The sequence below is a fragment of the Rhodamnia argentea genome, chromosome 3 (genome assembly GCF_020921035.1).
Source record: "Rhodamnia argentea isolate NSW1041297 chromosome 3, ASM2092103v1, whole genome shotgun sequence".
Classification (NCBI taxonomy): domain Eukaryota; kingdom Viridiplantae; phylum Streptophyta; class Magnoliopsida; order Myrtales; family Myrtaceae; genus Rhodamnia; species Rhodamnia argentea.
In genome coordinates this window covers 12,522,690-12,542,501 of record NC_063152.1, presented here as the reverse complement: position 1 = coordinate 12,542,501, position 19,812 = coordinate 12,522,690, and the positions used below count along the sequence as shown (strand labels likewise).

Below are 19,812 nucleotides of genomic sequence, written 5' to 3'. Positions count from 1 at the left end.
TTTCTCCCTAGGAGTTTAGGAAGATTAGAAGTACAATGATGATACTATGAAATGAATTTACTACATGGTTGTGTTACCTTCACAGTTCAAACAACTATGACAGAAAATGAAGTCTTAGAAGGCGATTTTCTCCCTTGGAGTTTAGGAAGATTAGAAGTAGAATAATGACATTATGAAATGAATTTATTGCATGATTGCGTTGCCTTCACAGGTCACGCAACTATGACAGAAAACAAATTCTTGTATAAGATATACTTCCAATCAAGAGCAGCTGAAACTCCCCTGCATGCTTGAATCAAATATGTGTTTCTCCTGACCAGACATAGACGGCCAGATGCCTTACGTCGATGTCAGACCATATGTGACCTAGTGGAAATGAGGTTGATGTCCCATAAACTATTGAGTCCTCGTCAGAGGTGAACCCGATTACGTGGGTTAAGTTTCAATGCGGATTTAGGTCTTTAGTTCCAGAAAAATAAACCGTGCACGTCGAAGTTATTCAATCCTGTTAGAAACAAATTATTCGAGAATCAAGTGGTGCTTACTTTATCTAGCAGACATCGCTACGATAGAACACAAGGAATGTATAAGTTTACCATCGAATTTCTACTATGATAGGAAGGACCACAGTATAAGTTTACTATCGAATTTGTACTATGGAATTCGACTATTCCTTTTGGTGTTTTCTAATGAGTGCTCGAATGGTATTTTAGGGGCTGCATGATAACACTTCTTTTTTTTTATTTCTCTGCCAGAAGTCAATCTGGCGGGGAAATCCGTTTAGTAAAAACTCTGCCGAAGTAGAAATCCGTTTGGTAAAAAAATTGACTTCCGGTAGGATTTTTAACTTCCGGCAAGATTTTTAACTTCCGGCAAGATTTTTGCCCAACTTTGAGAAGCAATTTTTTTTTACTTCTCCACCTTAGAATTACTTCTTTGATCAAGCCGACCACCACCGCCCGCCGGTAGCCGGCCGCCGCCGCCGCCGCCGGTCGCCGGCCGCCGCCGCCGGTCGCCGCCCGCCGCCGCCGGCCGCCGCCCGGCCGCCCGCCGCCGCCGCCGCCCGCCGCCGCCCGCCGCCGCCCGCCGCCGCCGCCGCCCGCCCGCCGCCGCCCGCCCGCCCGCCGCCGCCCGCCCGCCCGCCGCCGGCCGCCGCCGGTCGAAGTAAAAATTTGTTTCGGTTATCAAACGCATTTCTTTGTCAGAAATCAACTTATGAAGTAGAAATAGAAAAAACTACTTTTGCTAAAAAACAGAAGCTGAAAAATTCACTTCTTGCCGGAATAACTTCTGGAAGAGAGAAGTGTTACCATGCGCGCCCTTAGCTACCAATGATCAACGGGAATAAGCGTGTCAAGTGCTATTCTTTATGTATGTTTCCATCGCCAATTAGAATAAGGAGAGTGTTTTTCTCCATTGTCCATTTGCCCAAAATGTTCGGTTTGGGTCGGTCTATCCATTTCGCACGTGGTTTGGAGCATACCAAGCATTGTGACTCAGTTTTCATCTTGGCAAATGTGTGCTAAGACATTGTTCAAATCGAGCGGATCGTCAAAATGAACATGGAACTGGAAAATGTTGGCACATTTAAATTTCTTGAAGTAGAGCAGTTCTTCATGAGGAATCGACTTCCTCGATTCAGGCCGGCCTTTCAGTTGCTGACAAACGATCCATCGAGGCAGCAAATGAATCAGTCAGAAAAGAGTCAATACAGTGGGTTCTACCTGCAATTTTCAGCCACTGCCTTGCTTTGATAAATCTGTGACCGTTTGGGTCCTAGATGATAAAGACATCCTGCTATAACGTGGTAATGCCAGAAAATATTCCCATTTTTTAGGTAATGTAGACAGATGCGTAAATTATCATGAGTTCATGTCGTGCTAAAGAGCGAAACACATACATTTTACCCATATAAAGACGGTGAACCAATCAAAAGCAAGCCAGAGAATTCAACTTGGCTCCAACCCTCAAAAGAATGGGGACAAACTAGATTACTGATGCTTCTTAATTGCCAATGGGGGTATTTTACAGGAGAGGGGAAATTGACCACCACAATGAGCATATGGCACTACAGCAAACCACCAAAATTTTACCTACAATTAACATTCTGAACCAGAGCTTCATTCCCTTCACAGACCAAGGCATCTCCATCTGTGATTCTGGAATAAATCCCAACCAGACCGACCGCCACTCTGTCTGGTCAAGCATCCACAATGGGGAACCGACGGTTGGGCCACTTGGGATATACCCGTTTATACAAACTCATGCATACGGTGTCATGTTGCTGAAGAACTCCATTCAAAACACACTTCATCGCGCCTGAGTCGAAAACAGGAGAGGAGGGTCAGCACTAGGCACCAAGAGTCGAAATACAGAAAGTAGATTCCATTAAACAGATGTTCTCTATTAAATGAGGAAGGATTCTAAAAACATACCATGTGTACCAACAGGCTCCTTAACACGACCACGCCGGCCACATTTTGTCCAAACTTCCACAGGCTGCAACCAATAAATTGAAAAATTTCAAAGGCCACGAGGATTAAATCCATCTTTGACAAATCCGATACTATGAGAAACGAGAGGTTAGACCAGCAGCAAATCCCTTACCTTAAACCATCTCACATCTTCTGGGTTGTGAAACATGTATCTGACTGAGGCTTTCAACTTAGACACACGTTGAGGGTAACTGCAACACATGAGATATCTCAAGAATAAGTACGTTTAATGTCATTGATGAACTTGCAGGCAAGTTTTAGTCGAACAGAAAGCAGTGAGTATAAATTAAGATTGAACGCATGCGCTCAAAAATAGCCAAAATTTAAATGTCAGAAAGCAAGCAAGTGGAGCACTCCAAAATGATGAAAGCATCCACCACCACCACCACTAGTATTCGTCAACCACAGAGAAGTCACCTCCATCTTCAATATCAAATGCATAAAAATAAACTTCGAAAAACCACCAATAGCACTCAATACAATCTAAACCAAAGTGCTACATGTACTTTTTCACCTAAAATTGATAACCTGACATTTTCATTTCATTTTGGAAAGTTTTAGGTGAATCTTTTTGTTCACCTAATAATAAACAAAAGAGTATTTTGCTAAGAACAGATTTTAACTCCAACCCACATATCTGAACCTGTAATTTGCTTTTCACCTCAATTTAACCTGATGCACAACACGTTGTGCGCAGTAGCATAATGTTAAAAGGTCAGGAGTGTGTGTGTGTGCGCGCGCGTCTGTATGACATTATGAGGTGTTCCTGAAGCCATGCTACCATCACGTAAGCCAATCCAGATACCGAGCACCTAAAAACTCCTCATCTTAGTGACTGTATGCTTGTGCGTTACAAATTTATGCTGAAGTTATTTAGAACATGAAACCAACCCCTTCATTACCCATACTACATAGAGCACTTTGTAATTACCCCATGCATATGCATATACACACACAGAGAGAGCATTGGGATATAATTGTTCCACTCAATCCCTACCCAGTCAAAATGATCCTCTTCAGAATTATTCTGTCAGGATCAACACTTCTCAAGGAACCTACAGCTACAACAGCTGGTGCAGAACCGTCTTCAGCTTGCTTCAAGGCTATCAAAGGGAGTGGAGGGAAAGATATTGGAGCATAGATTGATGCTACAGAAAAACGCCCAGAATGAAGAAACCTCTCCATTTTGTGCTTGTCTGAGTTCATATTATCTGTTGAGAAAATTGGTCTACATAGCAATAGAAATTAGCAGGCTAGCTCCAACAAACAATAAACAACAATATAGCGAGATGCTCCAATCAACTTCTGTCACAATACCTTGCCACAAATTGACGAAAACCAACATGAAATATTAACTCTTCCTTGGATTTAATAGGAGCACTATATGTCTCATGCTTCTTTATGCTGGATCAACCAAAAAAAACCAGTGTCATTGAAATGAAACAAAAGATGAGATCCCAGCAGCAGACAATGCAGAAAGCTGTATCTGTAAAAGGAAGAACCTGAAATGGAGAACAGACATCTTGGACTCATGCTGCAAAAGACCGCATACAACTATTGGCAATGTCTTCACAAAGTCACACAATCTAGTAGTAACACCCATAGGTACTTCCCTAACATGAACTCTAGCATAGGTGCCAGCTGGTATACAATCATCCCTGTCAGATTGCTCCATATCCAATGCTTTTAAAAGAACGTGCTTTTGTGTCCTCTTAAGATTATCAAAGGCAAATATTCTGGCATATTCCAGTGGAAGGGATTCCTGATATTAATTTCAGGAAAAACGTAATGCAATATCAATTATCATAGGCCATGTGAAATCCACAAGAAAACACTGATATCATTACCTTGGGGTCCCATGAGGAGGTCCTAAATGACTTCAATCCTCTATACTTTGCAAAACGCCTCCTTGCCGGAACATCTAGCGGAGTATCTACTTCATCTGGGAATTCTGAAATGCAAAACCAAACATGAATAACAGGCCTAATCATTGGTAAACGGTAATTAAATCGACTCTACAAAGGCCGAAGCACCACAAAATCCAAATTCAGGTTAAAGTAAGGGCCACTTCACACATAGCCACTGCACACTGAAAACCACTTATAAGCAGGAGAATCTACTTTTGCCCTTCTGATTAAATTCTGTTCTTACCAACTGAATATTTCCAGCAAGAAAGGCATCCTACTGGACAAGAAATTACATTAGTATAGCTCAACATCTTGGAACCAACTCATGTTGAGGATCCTTTTGTCATCGATAATTAGTGAGTACTGGATTTACCATGAAATCTTTCTAATGTTAATAACAATTATCAACTGAAATGTACTGAAGTCAAACAAGATTGTAGAATAGAGTAGAAGAGGTACCCTCATCTTCAGCATGTGCTTCTTTAATTTTTTTAAGCTCGTCTTTTATTTGTTCTTTTGTCAAGTTATCGCCATCCTGCAAGACAAAAACAGAGCATTTCACAAGCCAAGCATCACTAACGGAACCACTATCCCTAAACAAATTCATCATCCAATATGGCAGTAAAAAGCCATATTAAATAGCAATTCAAAATTTAAGCAAGCATTCATTAGGGAGCAATCCCAAAGAGCTACCACGCACAAAGCTAGATTTTACTCGAAAAGAAGCTTTAAGAATGTGGTAGTTTGATCACAATATCTTCATCAGACACAGAAAAGTACCAAGTTTGCACCATTGCTGCCATCAAGTTTTAAGTTATCAAATCTCACAGGTCCTGTCTCTCCATATGCAAAACTTACCATCATCATGGAATCATCCTCAGTTTCCTCCTCAGAATCCCTCAAGTTTAATGAAGCTTGATCATCATCATAATATAAATCATTACGGCCTTCTTGAGCAGCACCGCCATTTTCCTCCTCATCCAAAACCATTCCATCGTCATCATCACCATCACTTTCTGAATCCTCCACATCCGAATCATCCAGAATCCAAGCAGCCTGTGAGTAAATTTTACTTCAGATTCCACGAAAATCACTTCGTACTCAACCATCATTTGTTCAAGTACACAGACATAAAAAATAGAAAAAGATAGTAAATCAATGACAAGCTTCTAGAAAATCTGACAGCGGATACATCAGATGACCTGATACTCAGAGGTGCCTCGAGGAAGTGACCTTTTCTTTAGTTTCTTTTGTTCATGAGCTCTCTCCACCTCAGCCATTTCTTCCTCCGTTGGCCAAGTCTGGAATTAAGGAAGAACAAAGTGAAAAAATAGCACAAACTTCCAGCAGAAACATGCTCCCCAGTGAAAGCAATAAAGAATAGCTGAATATCAAGAATGGAAGTCAACCAGGTTCATTGCAAAACTATGATGTAAATAATCAACTCAGAAGCCTTTGGGATGGTCCTTTAACAAAGATCAAATCAATATTTCCGCAGGAAAAGGTGCAAATTCAAGAGATCTTGTCCTGCTAACGCACTTCAATTCCCACACATTGCCTGTCATATATTTATAAGGTATCCTCCACTTCACAATAATAAAAGACGAGTTAATGAAAATCAGTAGCATGTAACTGAGAAAAATACAACAGTAATGGACAAAGTACAAGTCGGGAGAGAGGCGGTCAGCCAACAGCTCATATCTCACAGGGGAATATATTCTATAGCTAACAAATAATCCGATAGAGTATCATGCCTCATCAGGGCAAAACCTGATCAAAAAGATATAGTAGCAAAGCAATTATATTCATGACAGACCAGGAATAAGTCGGCTTCAAAACAAAAGGTGAAAAAGTAACTGTGACAAACAATGGACAGAACAGAAAATTGAGAGTTCGCTCCAATCACCTGTTCTCCCGCAAGAGGATCTGGAACATTCTCAACAAGCAATGCCTCCTGCTTCATGGGGTCTGGATCCATAGATTTAATGACCTAGTAAAGAAACAGCAAAAGGGTGATAAAAGAGTGCAATATAGCATCGTCAAACATAAAATAATCCCCCAAGGTTGCAATTGTTTAATACAGATACACAATACTCAAGGGGAACCTACAAGTACAGCAGAATAATATCAGGTAAATGAACGTCTGCCTAGAAATTTCATTTGTGGTTCTTTTCCCGTGTGTTTGTGCGTTGGTGGTTGCATGTGTGGTTAGATATTAGTGGATGCGTTCATTGTGAACATCATGGGTTCACAGAAACACCTCCCAACTGCTCCTAATGTTTGCAGTTTTCAATTCTCCATGACACTCTTAAAAGCTATACCTATATCACTGAGTGTGACAGATTTCAATAAGTTCCTTGTCTAGCCAAATGATTTCAATAAGGTTTTAATAAGTAATACATATGATCACTAAATCGAAACTTGTCCAAAAGGAAACAAATCAACGACCATTGAGAATACAAGTCTTGGTCCCCCAAAAAATTCAGTATACAAGTCATGTGGACAAAAGGACTATACCTCAACTTCATGCACTTCTTCGGAATCCATGGCAACATGATCTTTTCTTGCATTTAAAGGAAGTGGATCCTTTATAACTTCAATTTTGCTCAATTGGAAGTCCCCAACACCAGAAACATGGACCTGTTGAATATGACTATGAGCTACTATCAACGAATCCAGCACTGTAGTGAGACAATGGCTAAAGCAATTACCAACTGGTTCACTGAGAGAGAGCGAGCACGGAGATAACCAGTGAGCAAAAGAGTGCTTTTTCCAGGATTTTGGTCATCATTTACTATATCAACCTATAAAATTAAAGAGTGGGCTTCAGAATAGTCCAGAACCAACACTAATAAATTGAACAAAGAAGAATTATGTTTTTCTTTCTTTCTTCTTTGAAATCGATCCATATCAATTTCAGAAGGGCTCCAACAAAATTTAAATTTTTCCGCATGGCTTTCATATCCAAGGAAATATTGTAACACTTCTGCAATTAAAATATATATCCTAGCCATGCTCAAGAAGATACAACCATGTAGAAGCCTGTAATTGCACGTCACCCAATTCCCACAAAACATTTTAATTGTGTGAATCCTCACAACTCCAACTCACTCAGTTGCAGCTCTTTTGAAAGTGGTCACCCAACAGAAACCACTTTAACTGTTCATATAGACAGAAAGGGCACTGCTTCTAATTAGAATTTTCCTGAGAGTTTAATAATGGGCAAAGCAATCACCTTCTGAGCCATTAGATAAGGCCGTTGATTCCGCCAATGAGGGGCACTTAGCCTTTGCCCCTTGAAAAGCCACATGAACTGCAACCCATGAAAATTTGAAAATAGAACAAATCACAGTTATATTGCAGAAATAGTCCATGGCTATTCAGTTTGTTGCTGTAATGAGAATACTGCAAGAGAAGTGACGAATCTAACATACTTAAGGTCTATAAACTTTACCTTATGCAACTCATCCTTGGTATCTGCCGAGTAAAATCTACAATCTTCAGGAAATTCAGGTGTAAGGCCAGATATACACATCTTCTTAAATTCATGTCGTTTCTTCATATCTAAAGGTAGATCCTGTACAGGTTCATTTAAATTCTCAGACGCGGTATTTTAGAAAGTTATTTGCTGACTCCTGACACTTTGAAAATATTCAGTACGTTAAGTCAAACACCTTACTCGAATGAAAACAACAGTGCTGGGTAAACCAATAGACCTAAACACTGAGAGACATTGGTTTCCGAAGGAGTCGATGTAGTACGAGCTGCTGTCTTCACATAATGAACTTGCTGATGCCACAAAAGCAATCAGATCTGCCACCTACATGCGTGTGATAATGCATGAGGTAAACCTCAAACCGCAGGATCTGAACAGCAGTTAGAAACAAAGTATGCCCAAGTTACCTTAGCCATTTCCATACAGGCCATGAGATCCCCATGTGGTGCTTTCAGTACCTAAAGCGGCAGGAATCAGCTAGGTCTATGCAAACAGATCAGACATTATGAAATTCAGAGAGAGAGAGAGAGAGATTTCTTTTCTCGTCATCCCAAGTGAGATCATGCATGTGGGATTCATGTCAAGAGAAAGCCTATGGATCCCATTACTGTAGGAATGTAGGACACACGATTCAGTAAGCAGACATGAATTGGCAATGCGCATGCAACTACTGCATACCAAAAACCCTGCGTGATGGATATTATTACAGAGTTTGGACTGTGCATCCAGGTAGTATACCCACACTAAAATTTCCGACGAGAATCCAAAGCTCTGAGATTTGTGAACTTCATTATGAATAACACCTAAAAACATCAAACTTCAGAAAGGGAGATGTGAAAGAATTACCCACCGTCACCCGCATTTTGTATTCAGGAGAAGAAACTGTTGAGGGTGCACCTCCTGCATCTTCAGCAGATAGTAATCTAAGAAGATCTTTAGCAAGAGAATCCAAATCCGCAGAAACAGAAAGGCCGAAAAGAACCTACCATCACACACAGCTACCATTAAGAAAACTTCAATTGCGTACAATTGCATAAGATACCCCAATTAATCACAGCAATTTTTTGTCAAGAAAACTCACAATAACACGGGGAGGACTTGTCGATCCACTCATAGCCCTTTTCTCTTTTAAAAGAGCGGCCCGTTTCTGGTCCCTCACCTGTAAAATAACACCAGTACTCATAAGATTACAAGCAACAGTACATTACACCTCCGTATGATCCCAAACGGACCGAGTATTAATCACCATTTTACTGTGCTGAATTCTAGCAGCTCGTGCACCCTTGCCAACATCGGACTTTGCAATCCTGCTCTTGTCTGAAACACAATAAACACTTGTCAACAGCCTCAAGCCTTAACTATCCCGACACTTTGCATTCACTCAGCCAGAAATCAACTCTGGCCTCCACGAACGATTGAGAACCGTCAACGAAATTCAAAATCTACCCGCCGAAACAGCAGCAAATCAATCTCTAAGCTGCTTTCGACGTGAAGGAACGAAACTACCGTCGACGAAGGACCCAGTAGCACGGCAAATTGGGGTGGTGATAACTGACCTTTAACTGATGTTCTGTGGATGTTCCGAGTGGACTTGGAGGAGAACCGAGACTTATGAGCTTTGTTCACCTGAACTCGACCCATGACTCAATCTTCTGCTACCTTAACGAAGCGCAAACCTCAGCAAACCTTCATCCCCCCGAAACTTCTCCGAGAGCTGTTCCGGTGCAACCACGTCACCTCGTCCTAGTCTTCTGCGGAGGACCGGACCGACGACGACTCTCCCGGTGGCTGAGCATGTGTTGGCTGCGTGATGGCCAGACGGGGAGGAAGGAAGGAAGGAGACAGAGAGAGAGAAAGAGGGGCCTTGAGAGAGGAAAATAAGAAAATGTAGGGTTTTGGTATCGAAGCATACTTTGGGCTTTTTAAGGTATTGGGCTTTCTATGGGCCGACGATAATTGGGCTCAGTGCTTCCAACCTACGAAAACAAGTATGTAAAAATAAGGTTAATAATACACGAAAAACATCTCATACACATGTAATAAATTTTTCTCAAACTAACTTTTTAATCACCAAAATTTTAAATTGGTATACTTGTGACAAGCTTACCCTCTATTAGTTTCCATTAAAATTTTCTATCAAATCACTGAGTTAAATGACACATGGCGGTTGATAGATGTACCTGTTTAGGGTTTTAGGTATATCAGTTCGGGGCCTAATTTAACGAAAACTTATAAATGATAAATTTGTCACAGGTGCATCATTTTGAAATTTTTTTTTTTTTTGGTAAGGATCATTTTGAAATTTTGGTAGTCAAAAAAACTAACTTTTAGAAAAATAATTTATATTATGTTCACCGCCAGCGTAAAGAACTCTTTACAAAGTCACCGTTAGATGAGTGACATGTGTATTTAGAAATAGTTGTGTAACTATAACTTCGTTTATTTCACGAGAAATGAATTATTAAAAAAAAATATTTTTCTAAAATTGATCGTTTGAATTGCTTGAAACAATTATTTGATGACGAATATTTTGATTATCGTCAATAATTTACTTCTAAATATTTTCGTAAACGATAAACATATTTTCCAGTCATTCATTTTTATAACTCATACAAACAATCATTTCTCAAAAAATATTTTCCGAAAATGAATTATTCGGCATAAACACAGGTAGTTCGATACACTGTACAGTAATTTGGGCAAACCTGTATCGATAACTCATCGACGCTTTGCTTGAAACACCTAAGAAACGTAACTAAGTAAGAAATGAGTTGCCTATACAAGCGTTAATGCTTCCTTCCTAATTGTACAGCTTTTGCACATCTCAGATTTCCTCGCCACTAGGCCTCGTCGAGTTTTTCTGCTTCCACCGATGAAAGTTCCCACGGCCGAGGAACCTTTTCTTCAGTAATGGCGATGGGACTCCGATTCGCTAGTTCGAGACGGGCATGAGTTGGGCATGCCGGTCTGGATTTTTCGAACAAATCTTGAGTGGAGGTGCTTGACAAAGACCGGAACGTGTTGGTGGTCGTGGAATTCTCGGTTTGGCTTTCGGTGTAACTGTGCTGTTGCCCTTGCTTGCGGAGGTCTCTCATGGCTTTGAACCTCAGATCTTCGTGGTAGGTGCTCGGCTCCGGGATCACGTCCGGTACGGCCATTCTTCCCTCGAGCATGTTCACCGCCTCGGACATTGTTGGCCTCAGAGATGGAGATGCATTCGTGCACAAAAGAGCGACTTTTACCATGATTTCCGCTTCTTCTATGTTGACTTCGGTCCTTAAATTCTCGTCGACAAGCCGCATCAAGTTCCCAGTTTGCTGCAAATGACATGCCTGCAGCATAAAATACCATTTATCAGTACTTTGTCATAGAGCTATTGAAAAAATCTTGTACCGTGTTCTTGCTGTTCAGTTAAGTAGAGCTAGAGACGAGGGAAAATACCCAATCCAATAGGCAAATATAGTCATCACTCAGCAGGCTACCGTTATTGCTTTTCCCGCTAACTATCTCCAAGGCCACAACTCCGAAGCTGTACACATCGGCTTTGTATGTGAGGTAACCCCACAATGCATATTCTGGAGCCATATATCCTCTGCAAACAACATCGCGATCCGTTAAATCAACTATCTCGAGAAATTATAGCATCACCAGAGAGCATGGTCTGAATTCAAGGTGCAGTTAAAGAAATTTTGGACACGGATTTTGATAGGGAGAAGATAACCCACATGGTTCCAGCAACTTTGGTGCTAATGTGAGTCTTCTCTACTTCATTAAGCCTGGCCAGTCCAAAGTCTGATATTTTTGGGTTTAAATCTCGATCGAGCAGCACATTAGTGGCTTTAATATCTCTGTGGACAATCTTGATTCTAGACTCTTCATGTAGAAAAGCGAGACCCTTAGCAATCCCCGTGCAGATCTTATGTCTCGTGGGCCAGTCTAGTTGAAGTTGATGATTTTCTGGACCTGCAACACCCAAGAAGGCGCAGTTGCTTGTTATTTCGACATCTATCTAGGTACTTATTTGTATGGTAATTAAAATATATCTTGTAGAAGTAGAACTGACCAAACAAGGCTCTAGCAAGACTGTTGTTCTCCATATACTCGTAAACCACCGATAGTTGATCTCCTTCAATACAGCACCCGTGGAGCTTCACAAGATTTGGATGTTGTAAGCATGATATCATTCCTATCTCATTCAGGAATTCTTTATTTCCTTGTCGCGATTTCGATGAGAGCTGCTTAACTGCTATTACAGTGCCATCATTTAATTGACCCTGCATGCAAACCCAATTAATAGAATTTAATTTGTAAGAAAGTAACACAAAGATATATGGAATGGGACAACACACATAACAGCACGCACCTTGTAGACAGCACCAAAACCGCCTTCCCCAATCTTGTTTGCAGAATCAAAGTCGTTTGTTGCAGCTTTAATTCGTTTCAAGGAAAATGTCCCTGTCTGCAGATCTAGTCCTTCCATGCCTATACAAGCAGAGAATAGAAAGAACTTGAAAACAGAAAAAATAAAATAAAATAAACCCAAAAGCGAGAAATGGATCACTATGTTTTCAGCAGTGATAGCTATTCCTATTACAAAGCTGTTGAGCAACAAATCGGACGTATACTTTTGAGCAAGCCCAAGTAAGCTATTGGCTACTTGCACAGTAGTCATATTTAAGAAAATTCATAGAAATTGCACCTTGTCTTCTGTTGGTTCTTCCTCGGAAATAGCCTTTCCACTTAAGTATACAGAGTGATAAGAGAACAATGCAAAATGCTCCGGCGCCAACTCCAACTACAATATAAGCAGTTTTTTGTTTTCCACCTCTTGAGCACCCTTTGACATCTGCCCAACAGAAACAAGACGAGCTAATGATGACAATGATCGGTCACACAGTTGAGTAATGCTGAGAATCGTAACTACCATATCAAAGGATGAAGAACCGATGTGCTATGCTTAGTAATGGCCTAATAGTTTATGCGGCTCAGCATCAGACTATGGAAACCATCCGGTTATACGAACTAGGAAAATTTTCAGCCTCACCTGAAACTACAGAAATGGAAGAAATAAGTGGACCATAAACTCCACTTCTAGGAATTCTCGTTGTCCCTTTTCCAGCAAAAAGTAGACGAATCTCCAGCATATTATTCGTCACGCTGACATTATAGACTTCTTCTCTTGGCTTTTGAGCAGCACCTGCTGCAATCTCAATATTATAGTCCTTCTGCATTGACTTCCCCTGTGCCAAGGTCATTCAACTAAGATTTAATGTGCCAGAGAATTGAAACAAATATGCAATGTGAATATCCAGGTGTTCCTGTGAGAACTTGATTACCTGAACAAAAATATCAAATACCCGCCTCCCAAGGCTGTTATATGTTCTGTCGTTAGTGAACTGTATTTCTGCAAATCTGAGTTTCACTGTGTACATCCCGTTCTCCAAGCAATAATGAAAGTAAGTCAGTGAAATCGGGGCCTTTCGTGCTGTTGCATCCAAGACACTGAGATTTGAGGAAGGCAGAAACACAGAATAGCGCAAATTTTGTTTATCATTATCATCCATGAAGTCCCCTGTGCTACTGAATCCCCAGAACTCATCAAGATTTAAATAGTATTTTGCAGCACCACCTTCTACATGTCCATCTCCTTGAAAGATGATCTTCTGCTTAGATTCCTTGATGGTCTCATCTTCTCCACCACAATTAACATGTAAACAACTTGAGTCTGAAGAGGGAAAAATTTCATATGATTCAGAGAACTTCAGACCTCGATGGATAGAGAGAATAACAGAAAACGTAACTACAGCACTATGCTGTGCCAAGACCAAACAGTTATGCTCAAAATGAACTAGTATATAAAAAGATGCAACAGTTTAACCCAACTTTGAAAATTCCAGCACTTTTGCAGGACGCGGAGGAATAATTGAGCAAGCAAATACTTACAATGTGGACATCGGAAGTTCTCCAAGCAAGGAACACCTCTGCCTCTGCAACAAACATATAAATGAATTAGCCCCAAACGGCGAACATACGCATACCTTTCATTTCACAAGAAAACTCGGTGCAAACAAAATAAATGGGTATGTAGTCATATGGCCGTTTGGCAACCAATGTACTTGAGCCTTCGGATAATTACAGATCTGACAATTCTCTGATAAAATGTTCGTGAATATCACAGACCATCACTTTGGAAAAAAAACTGTGCTTTCAACTGATGGATTTCCGCTTTTTAGCAGAATCCAAAACAATAAGATAAAGAAATGAAGACCAATATTGGGTATGATAAAAGGTATCTTACGAGTTATTTTCTGCTGAGGAGCTTCTAAACAAATTCACGTTCAGGTTCCTGATGAAAATGGGGGAGTAACAAAATCAGATTTTCCCAAACATCCTACAAAAGATATAAGAAATATGGCACTGGTACTGGTGAGCTCACATGTTTCCTTGACAAGCAGGCTGCTGAGGACCTTGCCATGTGAAGTCATTGTATGAAAGATCACTGCACACAGCATGGAGAAAAACTAACTTCTAGATGGTGGGAGTTAAGAGAATGGTGAGGGGCAATCAACTCAATAAGAACAAGAAACATACACACTGGTTCCTTCCATCAAGATTGAGTCCGGTACAGTTCCCGTTAATAAATTGCCGGTAACAAATCTAGGCAAAAATATGCAAAATAATTAATAAAATAGACAAAGAAAGAAATCATTAAAACGACATTCAGTTGGCTTCATTATGTCACATGGTTCAGTACACAAGCAGATTTTATCAACAAAATCTTTTGCTTTGCACTGACATAGGTAAGTGATGGCAAATACAACAAGACGTGCATGCACTCATGCATTCACAAGCATGTGAATGATGGACTTACATGAATCTTATATGCTTCAAATTGATTGTAGCCGGAATTTGCCCAGTCAGTTGGTTATAACTGAGATCCCTAGGAACATGAAGACATAAGGTAAGCGAACTTACCTTGCTTCGGATACACTTAAAACTTCTCAAGTTAAAACTCAACATCATTTACTTACAACATTTCTAGATTCTGCAATCTCCAAATGTATGGAGGAATCTGCCCAGTTATGTTGCAGCTTCTCAGTACCCTGTAACAGCATGCTGCCAGGTTTAATAACTCAAACATCAAGAACAGCAAATCCTAGGAGAACCCAATCTCTGCATCAAGGAGCTGAGACTCACAATGTCACTAGGCCTGTCATGTTGTCCAGTGCAGGAAAAAGCTGAAGAGGACCATCAATGTCACTAATCCTCCTGTCAATGCATTTAATCATTAGCAAACAACCGTGAATTAAACAAATATATGATTTGTATCCTAAATTACAAATGAAAAAGAATTAATTGTGAGAAAGCAAATTACTCACAGCTGCTCTACTTCATCCAAAGAAGAAACCTGTGATGGAATGGGTCCTTTAAGTCCACTTGCATGCATTTCTCTTCAAGAGTTGAAAGGAATATGGCAATACTCAGTATGTAGCTTATAAGAAAAATCACGTCGATCATCAAACTTAACCCAGATAAAATGTATTAAAACTATGGTCTTACAGTCTTTTCAACTGCTTCCAGTTTGAGATTAAATTGGGTATCGTGCCATTGAAGAAGTTGTCATTTATTCGACTGTATCATCAAATTTAGAGTGTTATTAGGAATTTAAACCACAATTGCTATGTAGGAAAGAAGCACATCATTGTCTTACAAATCGGTCAGATTTCCTAACGCAGCAAATGTAGCTGGCAAGTTTCCTGTTAGCTGATTGGAGGACAAAATCCTACAACCATAGTATGGCACCAGGAATATGAGTAAATAAAAGTATAAAGCTGGAAGACAAATAGTCCCAAGCTCAGAAGTATTAGGGTTTCTTACAAAGTTCCTAAGTTGATTAAACTCCCAAGCTCAGGAGGAACAGGACCAGAGAACTGATTGGCTTCAAGACTCCTGATTAAGAAACTCTACATTTGTCATTGAATTCACCAGGTATAATCTTCTGTGATAAACTCCAACTAAATCATCAAACCAAAGGCATTTTAGCCATCTTCTGAAATTAGCAAGTGGAGTTTTCCAAACAACCATGAGAATGAAAATATATATACGAATATTTTAATCATATACTCCTTCAGATTACAAAAAAAGTGCAATCAATTGGTGGCGAAAGTCAAAAACAAACTGCAAATATAGGTGCCATGAAATCTACATCTCTGATCTTCAAATGCGGCAATTGCTCAGGAAAGAAATGCACCGCAGGAATAAATGAGAATTTGCATGGAACTTACAGATATGTCAGAGAGACAATGTTTGCCAATGATTTCGGTATTGCTCCTGATAAGCGATTTACAAGAAGAGATCTGCACGACCATTTTTCCATTAATAGTCAATCAGAGGGAAACATATGATATGAAGAACTCAAGGAGAACTGGTTACATTGATGTCAACTGCATGGAACCCAACTCATCAGGAATTTCACCACTGAGGTAGTTGTAAGCAAAATCACTGCAATATTTTATGGTTCGTCAGCATACTATTGAAAGAAAATTGCTATTCACCCCAAGTAATATTTGGACACGAAGTAGGAAAATGGCATAACAGAAAATGAAGGAAGCGAAACAGAATCCTTACATCTCTCTGAGGTAAGGGAGCTTGGCAATCTCAGGGGACAGGATTCCAGATAGATTATGGAACTTCAGCACCCTGTGATGTACAACAAGCAGATTGATGTTAAGTGCAAGTGATGGCTTCATCACATATTTTGAAAACTATAACATAACACCATGAATCAGCTGTAAAAATCGCACCTAAGATTGCTGAAGTCATACATAAATTGAAGAGACTAATTTCCATCTTTGTGATACACCATAAATAAGCACAAAGATTAACAATGATAAATTCCTCTTCTTTGCCAATGCCACCATATTTTGCTCTTCACAAACCCTTTTTCTTTTGTGGAAATACATATTAAGAAAATGTGGTTGGTTAAAGCAAATGTCTGTGGAATATGGTGAAAGTTATCAAGTTTTGAAATGGCCACTTCCTCTATCATTTAGCCTTACAAGGGTTACTTCATACATTCGAGAACAACTATATCAAGACACTTAAAATCTTAATGTTTGTGCTTACAGAAACAGCTCAAATAAGGAACCTTATCTAACGGTTGAAAGGGACATTTTGACCAGAAAAAAATATTAATTATGTGCGTTTGACTAAGAGCAGAATAATGATCCTAGTTTACCAATGAAGTAAATCTATCATATTTCCCAACCATTATTTCATGATAACACATATAAACAAAATACTGTGTGATTTCGTTGAAATTCACAAAGATGGGGGCAAAAAACAGGAGTAAGTATGAAGCTATGCAGACTAGCACAGTAGCATTGAGATGGTAAAAGAGGGAAGAAGCTTCAGTGATTAGATGAGGGACTCATACATCCCTACGACATGACAGAGGGTATCATTTCCAATGTTGCATTGGCAATCAATCCTACTTTCATTTCCCGCTGGCAGCTGCAGTGTTAACCCAACGCTTCGTATTTTACAATTATCGCCATCAAAATCCCAGAATGTTGACCCCATCGCGCTTGTGATTTTGCGGAGAGCATCAACTATATAACGTGAATAGACAAGAAAGCGCCGTTAGAGAAAGAAGAGAATATAAGTTATGGATGGCAATGAGAGGAAATGATTAGTAATGGAGAATGTAGTTGACTGCCAAAGAAAGTAAGTGCTCCAGTAGACATTTGCTTTTTCCATTTGCTCTCGATTTGTTATTGTGAAATAGAACATAAGAAAAAAGTTGAGACACAAAATGAGTTACCATAGTCAAGAAGTTGAGACCAAAGCTCCTGCTATAAATGTCAATTATCTTAGTATCACTCCTTTCTGTCAAATGATTCAACCACGGTGACAACCTATCACTCTTCAGTGTTATATTGCCTTTAAAAATACAGTGCTTGCCAGGCAAGTAAAACTGCAGGTGGGATGATTTCTGCAACACAGTCCATCAAAAGAACTGCTTTTCCTCCAGCTCTACAAGGTCAATCTTCCAAGACAGCCACAATATTGCTCATTAGGGAGGGTTAGACAGAAAAGTTGATTTGGGACTGTAGATTCAGCCTCAGCTAGGCCCAAACTGACACTTTGGAGTCATGTCGAAGCATGTCCAAAGTAACCAATTGGGTAGAAGAGATGACCAGCATCCAGGTACTATAGTCTATAAGTAGAAACAACAACAACAACAACAACAACAAGGGGCTCTTCACTCTGCTACGATAGACATCCATTATGGAGTTGCCATAACATTCTCAACGACGCTCAAGATGACTACACAGACCAGCAAGAAGAGCTACCCAAAACTTTTCTGTATAGATCAACCAACAAATTTCCATTGCTTGTGCTGGTTCAGGCTCCCGAGCCGAAAAACTAAAATTGGCATCAAGCAAATCATAAAAGGATAGATTAAAATTATCTAATCCAGATTGGAGATATAAAAGTAAAGAGTCCCATGACTGATTGAATTATAACAAAATTTAAAGTACCTGCTATCTTCTCTTTTTCCTGGGTACAGAATACCAAAATTATAACCATTAAAGTCTAGAAAAGAATTGCATAGGTTGGGAAGAGAGATTCTCATATGAAACTTACACTAATTTTCTCCATCTCCCAGTCAGCTCCAACACTTCCATTTCAAAGGAAATTAAACACAGAAGACAAAAACAGATAGCAACAAGCTAACCTATCCCTACTCTCAGCAACGTGAACTAACTGAAACCCAGATTCTAAGAGAGCAAAAGCTTGCAACTTTCCCACAAGTTCTCATCATACAAACACCTACTTCACCGTTCACAGCGGAAAAAGATGAACTCGTACCTTCTGCTTGGGGCAGCTTTGACTCGGCGAGCCACACCGACCCGAAGCAGCTCAACCCCATCAAAATCAAGAAAACGAACAGGTTCCTGCCCATCACGACGAGGAATCTCGCTCTCCCGGGGGAACTAATGGCAAGAACTCTCGAGCTTGGAACCAATATTGGGCACGAGGGAGAGAGAGGTCACGGAGCTACACCAATGGCAAAAGACCAGCAAATGCTGTGCTCCGTACTTAGCGTTGTAGCTGACAAAACAAGCGAGAAAATCTCCAGCACCCAGATGGGAAAAGAAACGGGTGGAAACGCTGGCATTTGGAAATAATTTGACAAGTTGGCGGCCAAGTAGGGGGGATGGGATTATCTTATTCTTATTTTTTGCTGTACAATTTAATGAACGTATGACTGATTTTGTCATGTTTTTGAAAAGGACTTCGACGACCGAGGAAAGGACGTGGACGTTTCTCTATTGCCGCCGTCGTTTTCGTAGCGTCACTGGATTTCTTTGCATGGCGGCGAGGTCCAAGCCACCGAATCATAAGGTTAAATTCCTTGCTGTTAAAGAACTGTTCCAACATTCGACCCAAAACAAAAAAAAACTTATTGCAATCAATCTGAACTATCCAATTTTGTTAACCTCTCGATCGGGCGGTTAAAAAGAAGACACGTATTTCTCTCGAAGAAGATGGCCTTGAGTCGGTTTTTTCTCTGGAAGATGAATCACCGTGGACGACCATCTGTGTCATTGAAACATTCTCAGAGACTAGTGATGTTGAGTCTCGTGATTTAGATGAGAACCCGACGAACAAAATAATGATTTGTGTTTCTTTGTTAAACATAATATTCCTAATTATATCTCCTCTCACAAAAACTAACCGACAAAACCAAATAATACACATGCCAAAAAAAAAAAGAAGCTAAAAATAAGATATATAAAATTAGAAGAGAAAATTTGCATTAAAAAGAAATTGCCAAAAAGATAATTTTCAAATTCAAAATTGGACCCAAAAAAAAAGTCTAAGACAACGTAGCAGCATGATCCCC

At 40.0% G+C, this 19,812-nt stretch overlaps 2 protein-coding genes across 3 annotated transcripts; both read right to left on the bottom strand.

Moving 5' to 3' along the window:
- Positions 1-1,781: 1,781 nt before the first annotated feature.
- On the bottom strand, positions 1,782-9,759 carry LOC115727615 (pre-rRNA-processing protein TSR1 homolog). The gene is made up of 21 exons (XM_030657858.2): positions 9,455-9,759; positions 9,145-9,215; positions 8,980-9,057; positions 8,749-8,880; positions 8,306-8,356; positions 8,082-8,222; positions 7,857-7,979; positions 7,638-7,715; positions 7,114-7,206; positions 6,920-7,042; positions 6,309-6,392; positions 5,605-5,703; positions 5,261-5,458; positions 4,862-4,937; positions 4,343-4,446; positions 3,998-4,257; positions 3,813-3,899; positions 3,493-3,723; positions 2,608-2,686; positions 2,436-2,499; positions 1,782-2,319 (listed from the first exon to the last, which is right to left on the bottom strand). The coding sequence occupies exons 1-21, from the start codon at positions 9,537-9,539 to the stop codon at positions 2,201-2,203; spliced, it is 2,376 nt and encodes a 791-aa protein (XP_030513718.1). The 5' UTR covers positions 9,540-9,759; the 3' UTR covers positions 1,782-2,200.
- A 781-nt stretch (positions 9,760-10,540) lies between these two features.
- Positions 10,541-19,127, bottom strand: LOC115727622 (probable LRR receptor-like serine/threonine-protein kinase RFK1). Of its 2 annotated transcripts, none has more exons than XM_048276340.1 (25): positions 19,048-19,127; positions 18,774-18,962; positions 17,335-17,509; positions 16,527-16,598; positions 16,332-16,400; positions 16,184-16,255; positions 15,777-15,848; positions 15,610-15,681; positions 15,459-15,530; positions 15,278-15,349; positions 15,096-15,167; positions 14,930-15,001; positions 14,770-14,838; positions 14,490-14,555; positions 14,335-14,397; positions 14,197-14,244; positions 13,842-13,885; positions 13,235-13,623; positions 12,943-13,138; positions 12,598-12,744; positions 12,262-12,380; positions 11,962-12,172; positions 11,624-11,861; positions 11,340-11,490; positions 10,541-11,230 (listed from the first exon to the last, which is right to left on the bottom strand). In XM_048276340.1, exons 2-25 carry the CDS (start codon positions 18,865-18,867, stop codon positions 10,739-10,741), a joined length of 3,147 nt encoding a protein of 1,048 aa, XP_048132297.1. In that variant the 5' UTR covers positions 18,868-18,962; positions 19,048-19,127; the 3' UTR covers positions 10,541-10,738. The 2 variants fall into 2 exon arrangements, with proteins under 2 accessions (XP_048132297.1, XP_030513734.1); XM_030657874.2 differs by having other exon boundaries at positions 18,774-18,940; positions 18,983-19,104.
- Between the last annotated feature and the right edge of the window lie 685 nt (positions 19,128-19,812).